At 40.3% G+C, this 15,836-nt stretch overlaps 1 protein-coding gene across 9 annotated transcripts in view; it reads left to right on the forward strand.

Moving 5' to 3' along the window:
* The window catches only part of Cnnm1 (cyclin and CBS domain divalent metal cation transport mediator 1), a 79,824-nt gene that overhangs the window by 42,275 nt on the left and 21,713 nt on the right, over positions 1-15,836 (forward strand). For 6 of the 9 annotated variants that reach the window (XM_021253180.2, XM_021253185.2, XM_021253181.2 and 3 more), the window contains exons 3-7: positions 2,862-3,002; positions 4,880-5,049; positions 6,712-6,811; positions 7,247-7,294; positions 10,999-11,061. In XM_021253180.2, coding sequence (XP_021108839.1) covers positions 2,862-3,002; positions 4,880-5,049; positions 6,712-6,811; positions 7,247-7,294; positions 10,999-11,061 — 522 coding nt within the window. The remainder of the gene's footprint in view (positions 1-2,861; positions 3,003-4,879; positions 5,050-6,711; positions 6,812-7,246; positions 7,295-10,998; positions 11,062-15,836) is intronic. The other 3 variants (XM_021253183.2, XM_004838644.3, XM_087185108.1) reach the window with 2 other exon arrangements.

The raw sequence follows: 15,836 nt of genomic DNA on the forward strand, positions 1-15,836 counted from the left end.
TCTTCTTTAGAAAGGACTTGAACTCTCCTCCCCATTCTGGACTCCCTTCTCCACACGTGCCTACCACTGTTGCTCTAGAATTCCTAGATGTCTCAGTAAACACATTGGTGAAGACATTCACACTAAAATGTTAGTGGCTGATAGTAGCCTAAATGAGTAAGCTCTTCCCAGAGCCTTTGTTTGAACAACCTTAACATTTCAAACACCTACTATTAAAATCAAAATTTATACTAGCTAGATCTTAGAAACAATGATATATGTCCATCAACAGATGAATAGAGGGCCGGGGATTTAGCTCAGTGGTGCCGCCGCCTGCCTCACAAGTACAAGATCCCAAGTTCAATCCCTGGTACCAAAAAAAAAAAGATGAATAGATAAAGAAAATGTGGTATTTATGCACAATGGAGTACTACTCTGCCATGAAAAAGATACACTGGAGGTATTCATAAGCAAATGGATGCAATTTGAGAACATAATGTTAAGTGAAATAAGTCAGACATACAAGTTTAAATATGGCAAGGCTTCTTTTATATGAAAAACTCATATATATATATACATACATGCTAATTTGTTTCATTTAACAGAGAGTCTTTTTGTCTATGACTTATATTCTGAGTAACATTTTGGCCATTCTTTTTTTTTTCTCTTCTTTTCTTTTTGGTACCAGGGATCGAATTCGGGTCCTCGCGCTTGCTCAGCAGGTAACAAAACCACTGAGCTAAATCCCTGGCCCCTGGCCATTCTTTTAAGATCATGATATGTAGTATATTAACTATTGTTATTCTCTAATTATTTGTTATGAAATTTTATTTTTTCATATAAGAAGAGTGCTTTTTATATTTTCTTTATTAACATCTACTTGTATTACATTAGAATAAAATTTAAAAATCAAGTGAATGAAGGGGGAGATCAGAGGTATGCTTCTTTAATGGGGAAATGTTAAATGACATTTTTTTTGGTACCGGGAATCGAACCCAGGACCTTACACTTGCCAGGCAGCCACAGTGCCACTGAGCTAAATCCCCAACTCTTAAATGACATTCTGATGAAGGAGATGGAGGGGGTACATAGGCAAACATACACAACTTGGAACGCTGCTCACTAATGATATCAGAAGAAATGGGTCCCAAACCTGTACTTGTTACTCATTTGTGGAGTGACCCTCTTTCTGTAGGAGAGAGTCAGAGGTTTCCCACCTTTAAATAAGCTTCTAGCATAATTTTTAAGAGCAATGAAGACTGAGGAGTCATTAGTACTATGTTTCTTTTTAGATGGCCCCTACCTCTTACATGATCTGCACTCATGGGTCCATGGGTCCCCTCTGTCTTCATTTGAGGAAAAGTGTTAAAACAGCAGCCAGGGGACTGTAAAGGTTCAGAGCTGAAGGCAGGCCTACAGAACAGCTGAGGGGTGGAAGGGCACTTTCTCCCTTCTAGAAAGAAATTCAAAGGGTCGGGAAGACACAGGCTCCAAGACAGGGAGCAAAAAGGAAGCTAGATTCTAGAGTCATAGTTTTCTGTCCTAGGGGTTCATCCCTTTTACTTTCTGTCCCATCCAGTCCACTTGCACTAGAAGTATTCTGCAGCCCTGTTGTTTTCCAGACCAAGTTAGAAGAGAACTCAAATCCTTTTCCTGTTGCCCTTAGCACAAGTGAGATAGGCTAGCAGTTTCAATTTTTTTTAACTTAGGGAAAGCAAAAGAAAAATGACCAAAGAAATCTCCCACCGATATTTATTTATTTTTAAAGACAAGCTTAAATAAGGAAGAAAAAAATTAGAAAAAGCAAATTTTCTCAACCAGTAATCATATGCCCAATAAACAGTAAGTCCCCAACTTAAGAATAAATTATGTTCCAGGAGAACATTTGTAAGTAGGATTCATTTGTAAATCCAACAAAGTGAGTCTTATATACCTTTCACACAAATATACAATGTAAAGCATAAAAAAACCAAACACACACACACACAAAAATAAAGTATGTCCTCGACTGTACTGTCCGGCAGACATGTGAGCTACTTCCATGATTTGTTCACATCAAGTTCCATTTGTATCTGTGAAAGTTTGCATCTAGAATGTCCATAAGTTGGGGACTTACCATACAAGAGTCTCAGGCCCTGCCCAAGTCCCCTCCCCAAAGAATCTGTTTTTACACATTATAGGCTCATTTTTATTTCTTCTCCCTTCTTTTTTCTAGTATTTCTCCTGATTCTTCCCAAGTGAAGGAGCTAGGGTTGAAGCAGGAGTATTGTAACTAATAAGACAGTGGCATGCCCCCAAATACCCCAGGGCATGGTTCAAATCAGCAGAAAGAGACCAGGTAAACCTGGTTCTTGGAAAAGAGGAGGATAGAGACAGAAACTCTCTGGTCTCCACCAACCCACTTGATGCCAAGAATGCCAGTGTTTGAATGACATTGTATGAACATTGTAGTGTACTGTTGGAGTCTCATAGTAGTGAGACAAGATCAGTAAATGTGCTGTTATTAAATATTTCAGCCCCCTTGTATAGAATAAAACAAACAAAAACTGATGCATAGAGAGGTTGCAAGGTTAATAAGTAGGGAGCCACCACTAGAACGCTAGAATGCTGCACTTAGGAACCCCAGGATAGTTTTTTCTTTTTCGCCTTTCCACTACCTAAACATAAATAGTGCTGAGAATATTAGAGCCATCTTCCACCTGTAAACCCTAATCAACACCCTTCCACTTCCTGGGAAAGAGATGTTGTAATGTCTTCTAAAGTTGGCACTGCAGAAATGTATGTGATCCCAAAGTGTCTGCCTGTCCTCTTTGACTCTGGGAAAATCTCCAAAGACCAACAGTGACTCTGAGATAGCTGCAATCTGTCCTATTACCCTGCAGCTGACAATCGGAAAAAACAAAGGGTCCCGCATCGAGAGAGGAAACGACATGACTTCTCCTTATTTAAGCTTTCCGACTCAGAGATCAAAGTGAAGATCTCACCACAGCTTCTACTGGCCACACACCGCTTCATGGCCACAGGTAGGACCTGCCCACCCCAAGTCTACACCCCAGAGTAGTTGCAGCAGAATCTAGGATGAGACCAGGAGCCACCCACTTTAATACCTTCCAACCTCATTCCAACATGTGACCAGTGCTGAGAACCATTGTTCTAGGAAGATGTTTGCCCTCCATAGAGTGACAGGATGCCACACTGTGATGAGCCCAGGTGATCTTCTAGGGAAGGAAGTGAGTACAGTACAACTCACCCCTTTCTTCTGCCCGAGAAAAACAAAACAAAACAAAAACCATTGCTACACTTTTCTTTTTCTCCACATACTTCCTGGCTGGAGCTTAATGTCAACCCCCATCCTGGTTAAGTTGAGGTATCCCAAGAGTACTTGTCCTGGAGGGAAAGGCATTGTCCCAGGGATTCAGTACCCTCCAAGGGCCATATATCAGTGAGCAATAAGTTCTTAAAATACAAAAGTGGATTTTGAATTTTGGGGTCTTTAGAAAGAAAAGAAGATGAGAAAATCTAAATATAAACTAAATCTAAAAATAAACTAAATAATATAAATAAAAATCTAAATATAAACTCCTTGCAAAGAAGGTAAAGTTTGTCTTTGAACTCTCTGACCTTCTCATCCATGCCTAATTAATGTACTGACCTAGAAAGATTATATGCACCACTAACTTCAATATATAATTAATCCAACATATATTTTTATTGAGTAAATATTTATTGAGTAAATAATGAAGGATTCCGTTGCTAAAGACTAGAAAATGTTAAGTTGGAGATTCTTAGAGTTTTCAACATGTAATCCAGTTCTAAGTACAGATTTCTTTCAACTGCTGACTAATTTTCCAGAGCAAAGCAGATGTATCTGTTTAATATAATATAATAATATGCAGTAAGCACAAGATGTGATCAAAATATGCAGTTAATATTTAATTTTTTTTAATTGTATTACAGTACAAGACACATTGCCATTAATCCACTCAGAATATTCCACCTTACTTCAAACATACCCCATTGTTCCTGGCACTTTCTGAAGCAGTTCTAGAAGTTTTCTTTCATGTCTTTATGAGGTGTGATAAAAAATACGGTGGATGCTACTTCCGAGTGCCATTGAACAAAAGGCATGCTTCTCTAAACATTATAGTGTGTTCTCATCCACCTTATTCACCAGATCCGACACCAACCATGTGACTTCTGGCTCTTCCCCACAGTCAAGGTGCAACTAAAGACATGGAAAAGGACTCTCAGAAGTCCTTCAGATGGTGGCAAGAGCAATGGGAGAAATGTGTTCAAAGCAAAATGGAGTATTTTGAAGGGGATTAATGGCAATATGTCTTTTAATCTAATATTTTAGTTTAAACATTCATCATATTTTTCAGTGATACCATCTATAAATATATAATAGTTTCTATTAATATATAAATATGACACAGCTTATCATTTAATTACTTTTCCCTATAAACTTGGAATATTATTTCATTCAACAAATGTATATCATGCAAATAAGTCAGATTAAATTTTCTTTACTTCATTCTATTATGGCAATAAAGGCTTTGTTGTCTTCATTGGCCTAGTGATCCATGCCCAACTTTAAATAAAATCAAGGAGAAAATGAAAAACAAAACTAACATTTCCAAAATGGTAACCTGTTTCTCCTGAGATGTCATTGCAAGGACAAACATCCCCAAAGGGAATGAGAACAGCCCTGAGGCACACAATGAGTTTAGGATCCCTCAGACCCAACAAATCCAGAAGCCTCACCAGCCTGGTACCCTGGAGCATGAAAGGGGTAATCTAGTTGCAAGCCCCAGTGGCACCCACTCTGACTCTTCCCAGCTGCTGCTAGTGGAGTGGGTGGGGCCAAAGGTGCTGACCAACCACCCCGACTGTCCCCTAGAAGTGGAGCCCTTCAAGTCTCTCTACCTTTCGGAAAAGATTCTCCTCCGGCTCCTGAAACATCCCAAAGTGATCCAGGAGCTGAAGTTTGATGAGAAGAACAAGAAGGCCCCAGAACACTACCTCTACCAGCGTAACCGACCTGTGGACTACTTTGTGCTGCTTCTACAGGTAAGCAGCAAAGTTAAGGGCAAGACAAGGGCATCTATAGGGTGAAAAAGAATGGCTATGCCTCCTTCAGTGTTGGCAACCAAGACTTGGCTGGCTGCCTCTGGAGCAAAGGAAATTAGGTAGGCATTTCTACATGACCCACAGAAGGGCCGAGGCATGGAAGACTGGTGTCCTAGAAATGATGGGATCTTTGATGGCCTTAGTCTGACCACTCAGTATTGTTTGGCATGGGGTAAGTACCTTTCTGGTAGAGGGGTTCTATCTCTGGACTTCCAAAACTGCTACTCTCAGATCCCAGTACCTCTTTTTCTCTGCTTGAGTATCCCCCAAAGTGAAGCTGTTCCCCTGTCTTCTAAATCTTAAGACAATTCTTATTGAAAATCTTTCCTCTGTTGAGCTGAAATCTTACCATATCTGACTTCCAACTGGTGCTTTCTTTGCTCTCTGGAAGTGCATTGAACACATTCATTTTCTGTGCCAGATTTCAACCTTTGTAGTTCCTTGAACTTTCTCCCTCTTCAGAGAACCAGAAAGGGAGAAAGATGATGGAGTGAAAGAAGTGCAGCATCTCCAGGTGTTCATATAACCATCTGCCCTGGGTGCCTGGACAGGCCTGTCTTAAATAAGTGTCAGGTACAGTTCCACTGGAACACCAGTGCCTGTCCAGGCTCCACCATGTTCTCTGTCACTGATTCCCTGTCTTCCCAGCAGACTCTTACGAACCCTAAACACAGTGATGCTTTTAAGATCTTGATAAAGCTTGCATTGACTTAGAAATGACCTCCCTTTTTTGCAACCCACCTCAGCCTCTCTGTTTTGACACTGTCATTTGTTTCATGTATTTTCTTCCAAATTGACTCAATAAAATGACCAATCTTTTCCAAAACTGGAGTAACATTTCTTACTGTTTAAAATTGAGATGGGTCCTGATATATCATTTATATAATGTGAAGAGTACATATGATCCTTTGATGCTTAATAAAAATTCAAGTTTTCAAATAAAGTGTGAAGGGAATAAAATGTAGTGGGTAAAGAGTAGGCTCAAAAATTGGAAAGATCTACCTTTAAAATTCCAATGTTGCCATTTCCTAATTAACCTTGACCAAGTTAACCTCTCTGAACCTCAAAATTGATCCATCTATAAACTAGGGATAAAAGCAATATAGCTCTCATGAGGTTATGGGGCTGAATGAATGAGATCCCATGCAGTACGTGTCACATAGTATCAGCTACTTAGTATCCTTAGTATCAGCTCCTGCACATTAGCTATCATTATCATCCATGATGAACTCAGCAAGCTTCACAAAAGATTAGGGTTTATTTAAACCGGACTTAGATATGGCCTAATCTCAGACTAAGCCAGTGGGGCAGATTAGCTGGTGTTTGGACTTATGCGATGGAAGAGTCATTACTGTAAGCAAGGAGAGCATGGTTATTCATGACTGGGTGCTGTGTTGTGAGCAATGAAGTGATGAATTTACTGCAAAGAGCTACCAAAATTGGAGGTGCTATTTCTGAAATGTAAATCTGGACATAATTAACATTGCCCTTTGATACAAACGTGAGTCCATGGGTCATCCAAGCAGAAGTGCCTAGGGTCCTAGTAAATAATAGATTTGAAAGTGCTCATACATACCCTCAGTACACTACTTCTTTCTCCAGGGTAAAGTGGAGGTGGAGGTTGGTAAGGAAGGCCTTCGCTTCGAGAATGGAGCCTTTACCTACTATGGTGTCCCAGCCATCATGACCACTGCTTGCTCAGGTATTTTAGTTTCCAAACCATAGCTTATTGGGTAAACCAATAGGATATTGTAGAAAAAGCATCTAGACTCAAGTCTTGATTCCTCTTGTGACTCCTGTTACAGACTTTGGATAAACTATTTAACTTCCTTGGCTTTAGTCTTCTCTACTAAATAGGTATAAGAGTCATTTTCATTCAGAGTTTGTACTTAAAAAAAAATAAGTGAGGAAAAAATTAAGTTGAAAAAGGCAATCACATTATCAAGTGTTGGGATAGAGTATATATTTTCTCAATATGAAAAGACAAGTCTGTTTTGCTTTTTACACTTTTTCCTTACCCTTCCATTTGTTTTCACAGGGTTCGTTGGTGCTGGGGGTGGAGTGGAAGTGGGGATTCCCATAAGCAGGTGTGTTTTCTGAATTGCCTCTGAAACCCACTGCATCCTTCTGTCCTTAGATAATGACGTGCGGAAGGTTGGAAGTCTGGCTGGATCCTCCGTCTTTCGTATGTATCTCTCAAACCTCTTCCTTGTCTTCCCCATCGTGGTCTTGCCTCAGCCCACTCTGGGGACCTGGACCAAGCACTTTGAGCCCAGGCTAAAACAAATGCTGGCAGCCTCTTTGTAATACTCTGCCAGGGACACTTCCTCCTGCCAGGTACTCACGGACAATAGGGGCTTGGGTTCTACATGTCTGGAATGCTTTCTCTGGCTTCTCTGCTCACGCACAAGTGATGAATGATTGGAGGGGTGGGGAGTAGATTTGTGAAAAGAAGTACCATTAATTGCCACCTTCCAGGGATCCAGGCAGGTAATTTGTGTGCTTGGTAGAGGATCAGCTTTTCATTCTCTGCTGTGTTGATTCACCCCTGGCCTTTACTTGAAAACTCTCATGTGCAGTTACTGTGCCTATGGCATTTGTCCTCAGTAAAAAATGACTGTGAGATTTTGAGATATAAATCTCAGGCTGGTGCAGTATGTTGCTTATCTGCTTCTCTTTCTTTGCTTACCACCTCTCAGCTGGTGAAAAGGTGGCTGCCAGCTGGCCATGCATGCTGCTAGTGGGGGCTGGCACAGAGATGGTAGCTGGTTTGCTCTGCCCCTTCTGTGCTGAACTTTCTTGCTGCTTCTACGTAAGGTTATTTATATTTAGAGAGCATGGCATTTATTGTGTGATCAGAAAGAATTCTTTCTCTAGATTTCCTTTTGATTCACTGGTCTGAATTTTGCACTGCTTTCAGCTTTTAGTATTCACAGTGGTCACTTTAATGCCAAATGGGAATCTTACCTCTCATCATAAAAGAGATTTTTATGTAATGCTTTATATTGGGATTTATCAGAGGGTCCCAGAGCTTGATATGACAGCTTCCAAAAAATAGAAAAGTAGATGCCATTTTACAACAAAAGAAACAAAATTACTTGTTCCAAATCACCACAGCAAGTTGGTGACTTACCTAAATGTATCTTGGTGTCCTGACTAGTTCAGACAGCACAGTATAATACTAATTTTTTTTTTGGTACCAGGGATCAAACTCAGGACCTTGCACTTTCAAGGCAGGCAGTGGAACCACTGAGCTAAATCCCCAGCCTGAAATACAGATTTTAAATCCATCGTGTTCCAGTATGCAATAGCTATATGGAAATAGTAGTGCGATTTACCATGTAATTTTACCTCCTAACCCAGCAGGTGGCTGAGATAAAGTCTAACTCCCTTTCCCACACCAAAGGGGTTGTAGAAATTGAGTTAAAGGAGATCTGTAAAATGAAAAACCATGGTACATTGTTATGTAAGCAAACTGATCTCAATTAAGGTTCTTAATATGAGTGCTGGATGGGTGAGGAGCAGGTTACAGGACTGGGATAAACCCTTATTCTCAAAAGGAGACTTTCACAATCTATCACATTAAGGACTGCTCTGGGACTGCTATTTTACCTAGAAGTGCTGGCTCTGTTCTGCCTCTCCTAAAAGACAAAAGAGATGGGAACGCTAAGAAAAAAAGAGCTGCATAAGGCTCCCCAGCCCACCCAATTTAGATGTCTTTCTTCATCTTCAAAAAAAACCATATATATCTATATATATATGGAAAGAGAGAGAATGAGAGAGGGACCATCGAGGAGGAGGGAGAGAGGGAGAGAATGAGAGCGAGGAGAGAGAAAGGAAGAGGAAGAGAAAAAATGAGAGAATGAGAGAAAGAGAGGGAGGGAGGGAGAGAGAGAGAGATTATCCAATTTCCTCTTTTCTTTCCTTCCTGGCCCTAGTTATTTCATAATCCTTCAGTTTAATTAGTGATCCATGAGTAAACTTACACTGCTACTAATCTCTCCTTTAAAACCAGTTAACTGAAAGCAAGTGTTGAACCTACTTTCCTTCTCCACACTTCAGACCATCTTCATGAATTTCCCAGAGGAAAAAGAATTATTATTAGCCAGTAGGGGTAAAGAGGCATTTTCCTTCCTTCCCCAACCCCTCCCAACTTAAGAGAGTTGAGCATGAAATAACTGTAGTCTGCCCACACCCCACAACTGTTCCTCCAGTGAGTGCTAACCCCAAAGTCTAGCCTACAGCAGTGTCTTTAACTGGCCAAGGATCTCAGTTTGTAGGCTGAGGGAGAGCTTAATCCTAAAACAGGGCAGTAAAATCTTGTAAGATCTTGGCCTGACAAACTCCCCTTGTCCTTGAAACCATCCCACAGCTGGCTCAGCTTTTGAGAGTGAGAAGTAAGATGAAAAATTTGTCAGAACACTGGTCCTGTGACCTATGCCTCACAGTTGAACTTGAGATTGCAAGGAAGTCTCTGGTTTTCCTGGGTAGGGTAAAAGGAACACAGTTTACACTGTCTCCATTACCTTGATTCTGACCACCAGGGAACCCAGAATACCATGGTGAATGAGCCTGGCTTTCTAGAAGAGCCTTGCCCAAACTTTGGGTACCAGGAACAGGGTACCAGGAACCCAGTGGTGTGCAACAGGGAGGGATCAAGTCTTCTATTTGTTTGGTGGTATATATATTTAATTCAAGAAGAGCTATGATTCTTCTTGAGACTGGTGGTTTCTTATTCCATTGTTTCTCACAAGACACATTCAAATATCTATTAACATCTCATGTCACAATTAATGATTATCAGGTAGGTATAAAGCCCCCCTCTTGCTGCCCTGCATGGAAAAGTAATTTCAGATAAAATCATGTGGTACAGAAAATAAGACCACAGAAGCTACCTGTTTAAATGTGCCTTTACCTGCAGACTAGGTTCATTTGCCTGCTTGGAAGAGACTCTGAGAGTGATCAGATAAGACAGATGAAGACATTTCTCATGCAGAAATACCACTTATCAGGACCAAGCTGGGGAAGGAACTGGAGTGTTGCTACACACTCCACTCCACCCCAGCCCAAGTGATAGCCAGTTCAATTTCTGGCTCTATGGGGAAGGAGGAGAGAAAAGGGAGTAGAAATAGAGGTGCTTTAGAGCACTTGTATGTGCTAAGAAATGACTGTTGGGGTCGGGGATTTAGCTCAGTGGTTCCAGCGCCTGCCTCGAAAGCATAAGGTCCTGAGTTCAATCCCCGGTACCCAAAAAAAAAAAAAAAAAAGAAAGAAATGACTGTTATTTAATTCACCAAGTTGATTTGCATTAAAACTGCTAAAATTCAGCCCTTTCTTTGTCCTGATCCTCTAGCAATGCAGTTCCTCACCAGCACTGTGATCCTAGGAGCACGTAGCAGTCCTGGGCAGGAGCCAGCTTCCTCAAGTATGGCCCTAACAGAAGCATACCCTTGGCCTTCAGGCTTCTGATGCATGTGCCCTCCCACACCCATGCAGACACATAGGCAACTGGGAAAGGACAGTGGAATGCAGTCCTGGGTCCCAGCATACTTGCTGGCTCAAGATGGGGACCACAGAGAGCATGCTGCCTATGCACTCCCCGCCTAGGCACTGCCTGTGCTTGCCATTGGAATCTGATTCCCTCTGAGATAATTGCACATCTTTTCAGAAGAACTCCAGCAAAACCTTATTTTCTTGCCTTTCTGGGGAGTAACTTTGTAAGCAGAATTAATTCCCATATTTTCAGAGGCAAGGTTCCTTTTTGCAGAGAAATGTGATGTTGTGAAGATCCAGGAACAGACTGTCTCACCTACTTTGCTCTTTGTCTCTCTCCTTTTATGTTTATCTTCCCCTTTACTACTCACATACCCTTGGCCCCTGACTCTTTAGTTCCTGTCTCTGTGTCGCGTACCTTCGCCTTCAGCAGAGGGGACTCTCTGGCAGGCTCCCCAGGTAAACATGCATGGATGACATGACTCTCTGTAGGTCCATAGATCCAATGGGGTTTGCAAAGGGCCTTTGGTCTCTGTTACCATCCTACATATGACCTAGTCTCTTCCGGTGGCACTCCTATAACGAAGGTATAGTACAATGCACAGGTAATATTCATTTGTACACCCAGCCTGGGCATTACTGATTCAAAGGCATCATTTATCAATTTACCTTCCAGGATGTGTCTGTGGAAATACATGGAAAAATGGTGGTGTTGAGGGATAGCACAATTTTTTCCTCCTTTTTTGACTGCAGGGTAGAGGGCTAAGGGGTACAGCAAGAGAAAAAAAAAGGGGGAGAAATAATAGAACACCACACTTTATCTCTACCTCTTTTTCTTCCAATATTCCTTCTACGTGGCCTCTGCCTTTAGCTAACCACGGGTCCATCCTTATCTTCCTAGGACTAGTACTATGTGATGGTTGTATTTCCTCTGGCTCTGTACATAAAAATGGTGCTGTATGTAAAAATTTCAAAAGAACTTTTCTGAGGTTTTACATCTCATATTAACTAAATAAAAACCTTTTTAATCAAGTAAAGCATCTTAGAACTTCAAACTCAATGACTGAGTACGGTGCAATACATACGAATAATCACATAGTTGTTCATATTCTTTGCATCTCTAGAAAACAATCTCTAGGCCCATAGAGCAAGTAAGACTAAAGCACAAATTTATTTATAAAATCACCCTGCAGTTAGAAAGTCAAATTTCTTATAGCTTCTACATCTGTGTCCATTATCCTAGTGCACCCTACCCTACCCTACCCTCAGTCATCAAGAAATCAATTGTGGCTAGGCATGGTGGAACACACCTGTAATCCTAGCTACTCAAGAGACTGAGGCAGGAAGATCATACCTTAAAGCCCAGCCTGGGTAACTGTGAGACTATGTCTCAAAATTAAATTTTTAAAAAGGGCTCAGGGTATACCTCAGTGGTTGAGCATTTGCCTGGTATGCATGAGGCCCTGAATTTAATCCACAGTACCTTAAAAAAAATTCCAGTTACATTTTGCTGTCTGGATAGTAGGCCTTCAATATTGAAAAAGGTTATGTCCTGAGACCTCAAACCCCCAAGTCTGTAATGTCAGAAGTATTTATGTTGACTTCTCTTTTTTTCCAAATCATATTTTTCCATCAAAAACCAGCTGGTTCCCATGTTTATCTGTTCAAGACAAACCAGCCATCTTCTCAAATTTCACCAGTTTTATCTCTCACTCAGTGGTGATTTTTCCACTAAGAAATAAAGTTGTCCTTTGTTTATGAGTTTTCATGCCTTCATTGTAACTGCAGAGTAGTATAGTCAATGTAAGATGCCAGCCTGGCACCCTGAATAGATAAGTGCTTTATTCCTGCATGCCAGTAAAATTAGAAATGACCAAATCATGCACCTTCAAGATCCTTCACATGTGGTAAATCTTGGGGATGCCAAGAGTGTGCTGTGAATCTTCAACATAAAGGGAAGACACACATTTTAAATATTTTCAACCAAAAGAATGAAAGCAGGAGTACAGATGACTTAATTATGATTTCCCAGTTTAAGGAATATTAATTCTAACTCATCAGTATTTACTATGAAAGCCTTCATAACAAGCCAGTGTCAGACAGAGAAAAAAATGACTAATTCTTACTATGCAAACCCTCACAGGAGGAGCTGAGACTTCTGCTTCTACTCTACCTGGTAACATGTACCCCTGAAAGCCCTTTCTTTTTTTTTTCAAATTTTATTTTATTGGTACAATTTAGGTATACAATATACTGACATTCATCATTGGAAATTTGCACCTTTACATAATCTCTCTTGGTTCTTGTTTTTCCCCCTTCCCCTGCCCTCCTTTCAACCCCTCCATCCCTCCCTATTTGCAAAGATTTTGTTTCCATGTTTTCATTTACTCATATTAATTCCATTCTCTTCTTTCCTTTCCCCTACCCCTCCCACTTCCCCTCCCTTTTTGCCCCTTTTCTTCATATTTCACATTAACTATTACACATTTTGATCTTTATTTACACTTTAAGTTTCTCACACTAGAGAAACTATTTGGTATTTACACATGTGTGTCCTATTTATTTCACTTAAGAGTATCACCTCAATGTGCATCCATTTAGCTATAAATGTCTCTAATTTCTCATTTTTGATGGCTGAATAGTACTCCATTTTATTTAAAAACCACATTTTCTTTATCCAGACTCCAGTTGATGGGCACTTGGGCTGCTTCCAAGTTTTAGCTATTACACATTGTGCTGCTATGAACATGAGTGCACATATATCACTGTGGTATGATTCTTTTAATTCTTTGGGGAAGATCCCCAGCAGGGGAATAGCTGGGTCAAATGGGACTTCCAGTCCTAGTCCTTTGAGGTATCTCCATACTGATTTCCACAGTGGTTGCACCAATCTACACTCCCACCAGCAGTGGAGCAGGGTTCCTCTTTCCCCACCGCACTGCCAGCATTTGTTGTTGGTTGCTTTCATGATAGCAGCCATTCTTTCTGGAGTGAGGTGGAATCTCAGTGTTGTTTTCATTTGCATCTCTCGAATGACCAGTGATGTTGAATATTTTTTCATATGTTTATTTGCTCTTTCTACTTCTTTGTGTGAGAAATGTCTGTTCATTTCAGATGCCATTCTTGGATTGGGTCTTTAAATTTGGGAGGTCTGATCTTTTTAAGTTCTTTATAGATTCTATATAGTAGACCTTTGTCTGAGGAAGAGCAGATGAAGATTTTTTTCCCACATTGTGAGTTGTCTCTTCACACTGCTGGTGATTTCTCTTGCTGTACAGAAGCTTTTTAATAAGAAGATATCCCACCTGTTGATGATTTATGCTAGTTCACAGGCAACTGAGGTTTTGTTCATAAAATCTTTTCCTACACCAATGTCTTCAAGAGTTCTACCTAACCCCTGTTACAGCCAATTCAGCATTTCTATTTTAATATTTAGATCTTTAATCCATTTCAATTTTAGTTTAGTGCATGGTGAGAGATATAGGTCTAGTTTTAATCTTTGACAAATTGAAACCCATTTTTTCCAGCACCATTTATTAAAGAGGCTAGCTTTCCTCCAGTGAGGGTGTTTGCCTCCTTTATCAAAGATGAGATAGCTGAGTGTGTCTGGCGTTGTTTCTGCATCTTCTAATCTGTTCCACTGGTCCTCAGGTCTGTTTCTTTGTCAGTACCATGCTGTTTTTATCACAGTAGCTTTGTAGTAGAGTTTCAAGTTGGGGATTGTGATACCCCCTGCCATGTCTCTGTTACCTAGAATTGCTTGTGCTATTCTGGGTCTCTTCTTGTTCCAAATGAATTTTTGGATTGTTTTCTCAAGGTCCGTGAAGTATGCTCCTGGGATTTCAATTGGGATTGCATTGAATCTATATAGCAATTTTGGAAGTATGGCCATTTTCACTATGTTGATCCTTCCTACCCAGGAGCAAGGGATCTCTTTCCATTTTCTGATATCATCTTCAATCTCTCTTTTCAGAGTGCTATAGTTTTCAGAGAAGAAGTCTTTGATTTCTTTCGTTAGGCTGATTCCTAGGTATTTCAGTTTTTTGGATGCTATTGTGAAAGGAATTGTTTGCCCTATTTCTGTCTCAGTGAGTCTGTTGTTCATGTAGAGGAAAGCTATTGACTTTAGTGTGTTGATCTTGTATCCAGCTACTTGACTGAATTTGGTTATTAAGTCTAGAAGACTTTTGGTGCCATTCTTGGAGTCTTCCATAGAGAGTATCATGTCATCTGCAAATAATGACAATTTGACTTCCTCATTTCCTATCTTTATTCCTTTTATTTCTTTTATTTTTTGTACCGGGGATCGAACTCAGGTCCTTGCGCTTGCGAGGCAGGTGATGGAACCACTGGGCTAAATCCCCGGCCCAGTCCTTTTATTTCTTTCTCTTGTCTAGTTGCCATGGCTAACTTTTCCAAAACTATATTGCACAGGAGTGATGATAGTGGACATCCTTGTCTTGTTCCTGATTTTAGTGTGAAGGATTTCAGTTTTTGACCATTTAGTATGATATTGGCTGTTGGTTTTTCATAGAGAGCTTTTATCAGATTGAGGTAGAGACCATCTATTCCAATTTTTTGTAGAGTTTTTATCATAAATGTGTGTTGGATTTTGTCAAATGCTTTTTCTGCATCTGTTGAGATGACCATATGGTTTTTGTCCCTGGCTCTATTGATACAGCATAATACATTGATTGATTTGCATATGTTGAACCATCCCTGCATCCCTGGGATGAATCCCACTTGGTCAGAGTGTATGATCTTCTTGATGATCTTCTGCATTCTATTTGCCAGTATCTTATTAAGGATTGTTGCATCTGTGTTCATTAGTGAGATTGGCCTATAGTTCTCTTTTTCGGTTGAGTCTTTCTCTGCTTTGGGGATCAAGGTGATGCTTGCTTCCAGGAATGAATTTGGGAGTATTGCTTCCCTTTCAATTTCAGTGAAGAGTTTAAACAGTAGTGGAAGTAGTTCCTCTCTAAATGTCTTGTAGAATTCAGCAATGAAGCCATCAGGACCTGGGCTTTTCTTAGTTGGTAAGTTTTTAATTATGTTTTCAATTTCATTGGTTGATATTGGGTTGTTTAGAATTTTTAGGTCTTCTCCATTCAACTTTGGTAATTCATATGTATCTAGGAATCTGTCCATTTCTTCTGTGTTTTCCATCATTATTGTGAAAGCCCTTTCAACATTCACCCCATTCTGTGGGTGTTCAACCCAACAGGATGCTCACC

This window comes from Heterocephalus glaber, unplaced genomic scaffold (genome assembly GCF_053883595.1).
Source record: "Heterocephalus glaber isolate CG9 unplaced genomic scaffold, H.glaber_assembly_v1.0 deba00001497, whole genome shotgun sequence".
In the NCBI taxonomy this organism is placed as follows: domain Eukaryota; kingdom Metazoa; phylum Chordata; class Mammalia; order Rodentia; family Bathyergidae; genus Heterocephalus; species Heterocephalus glaber.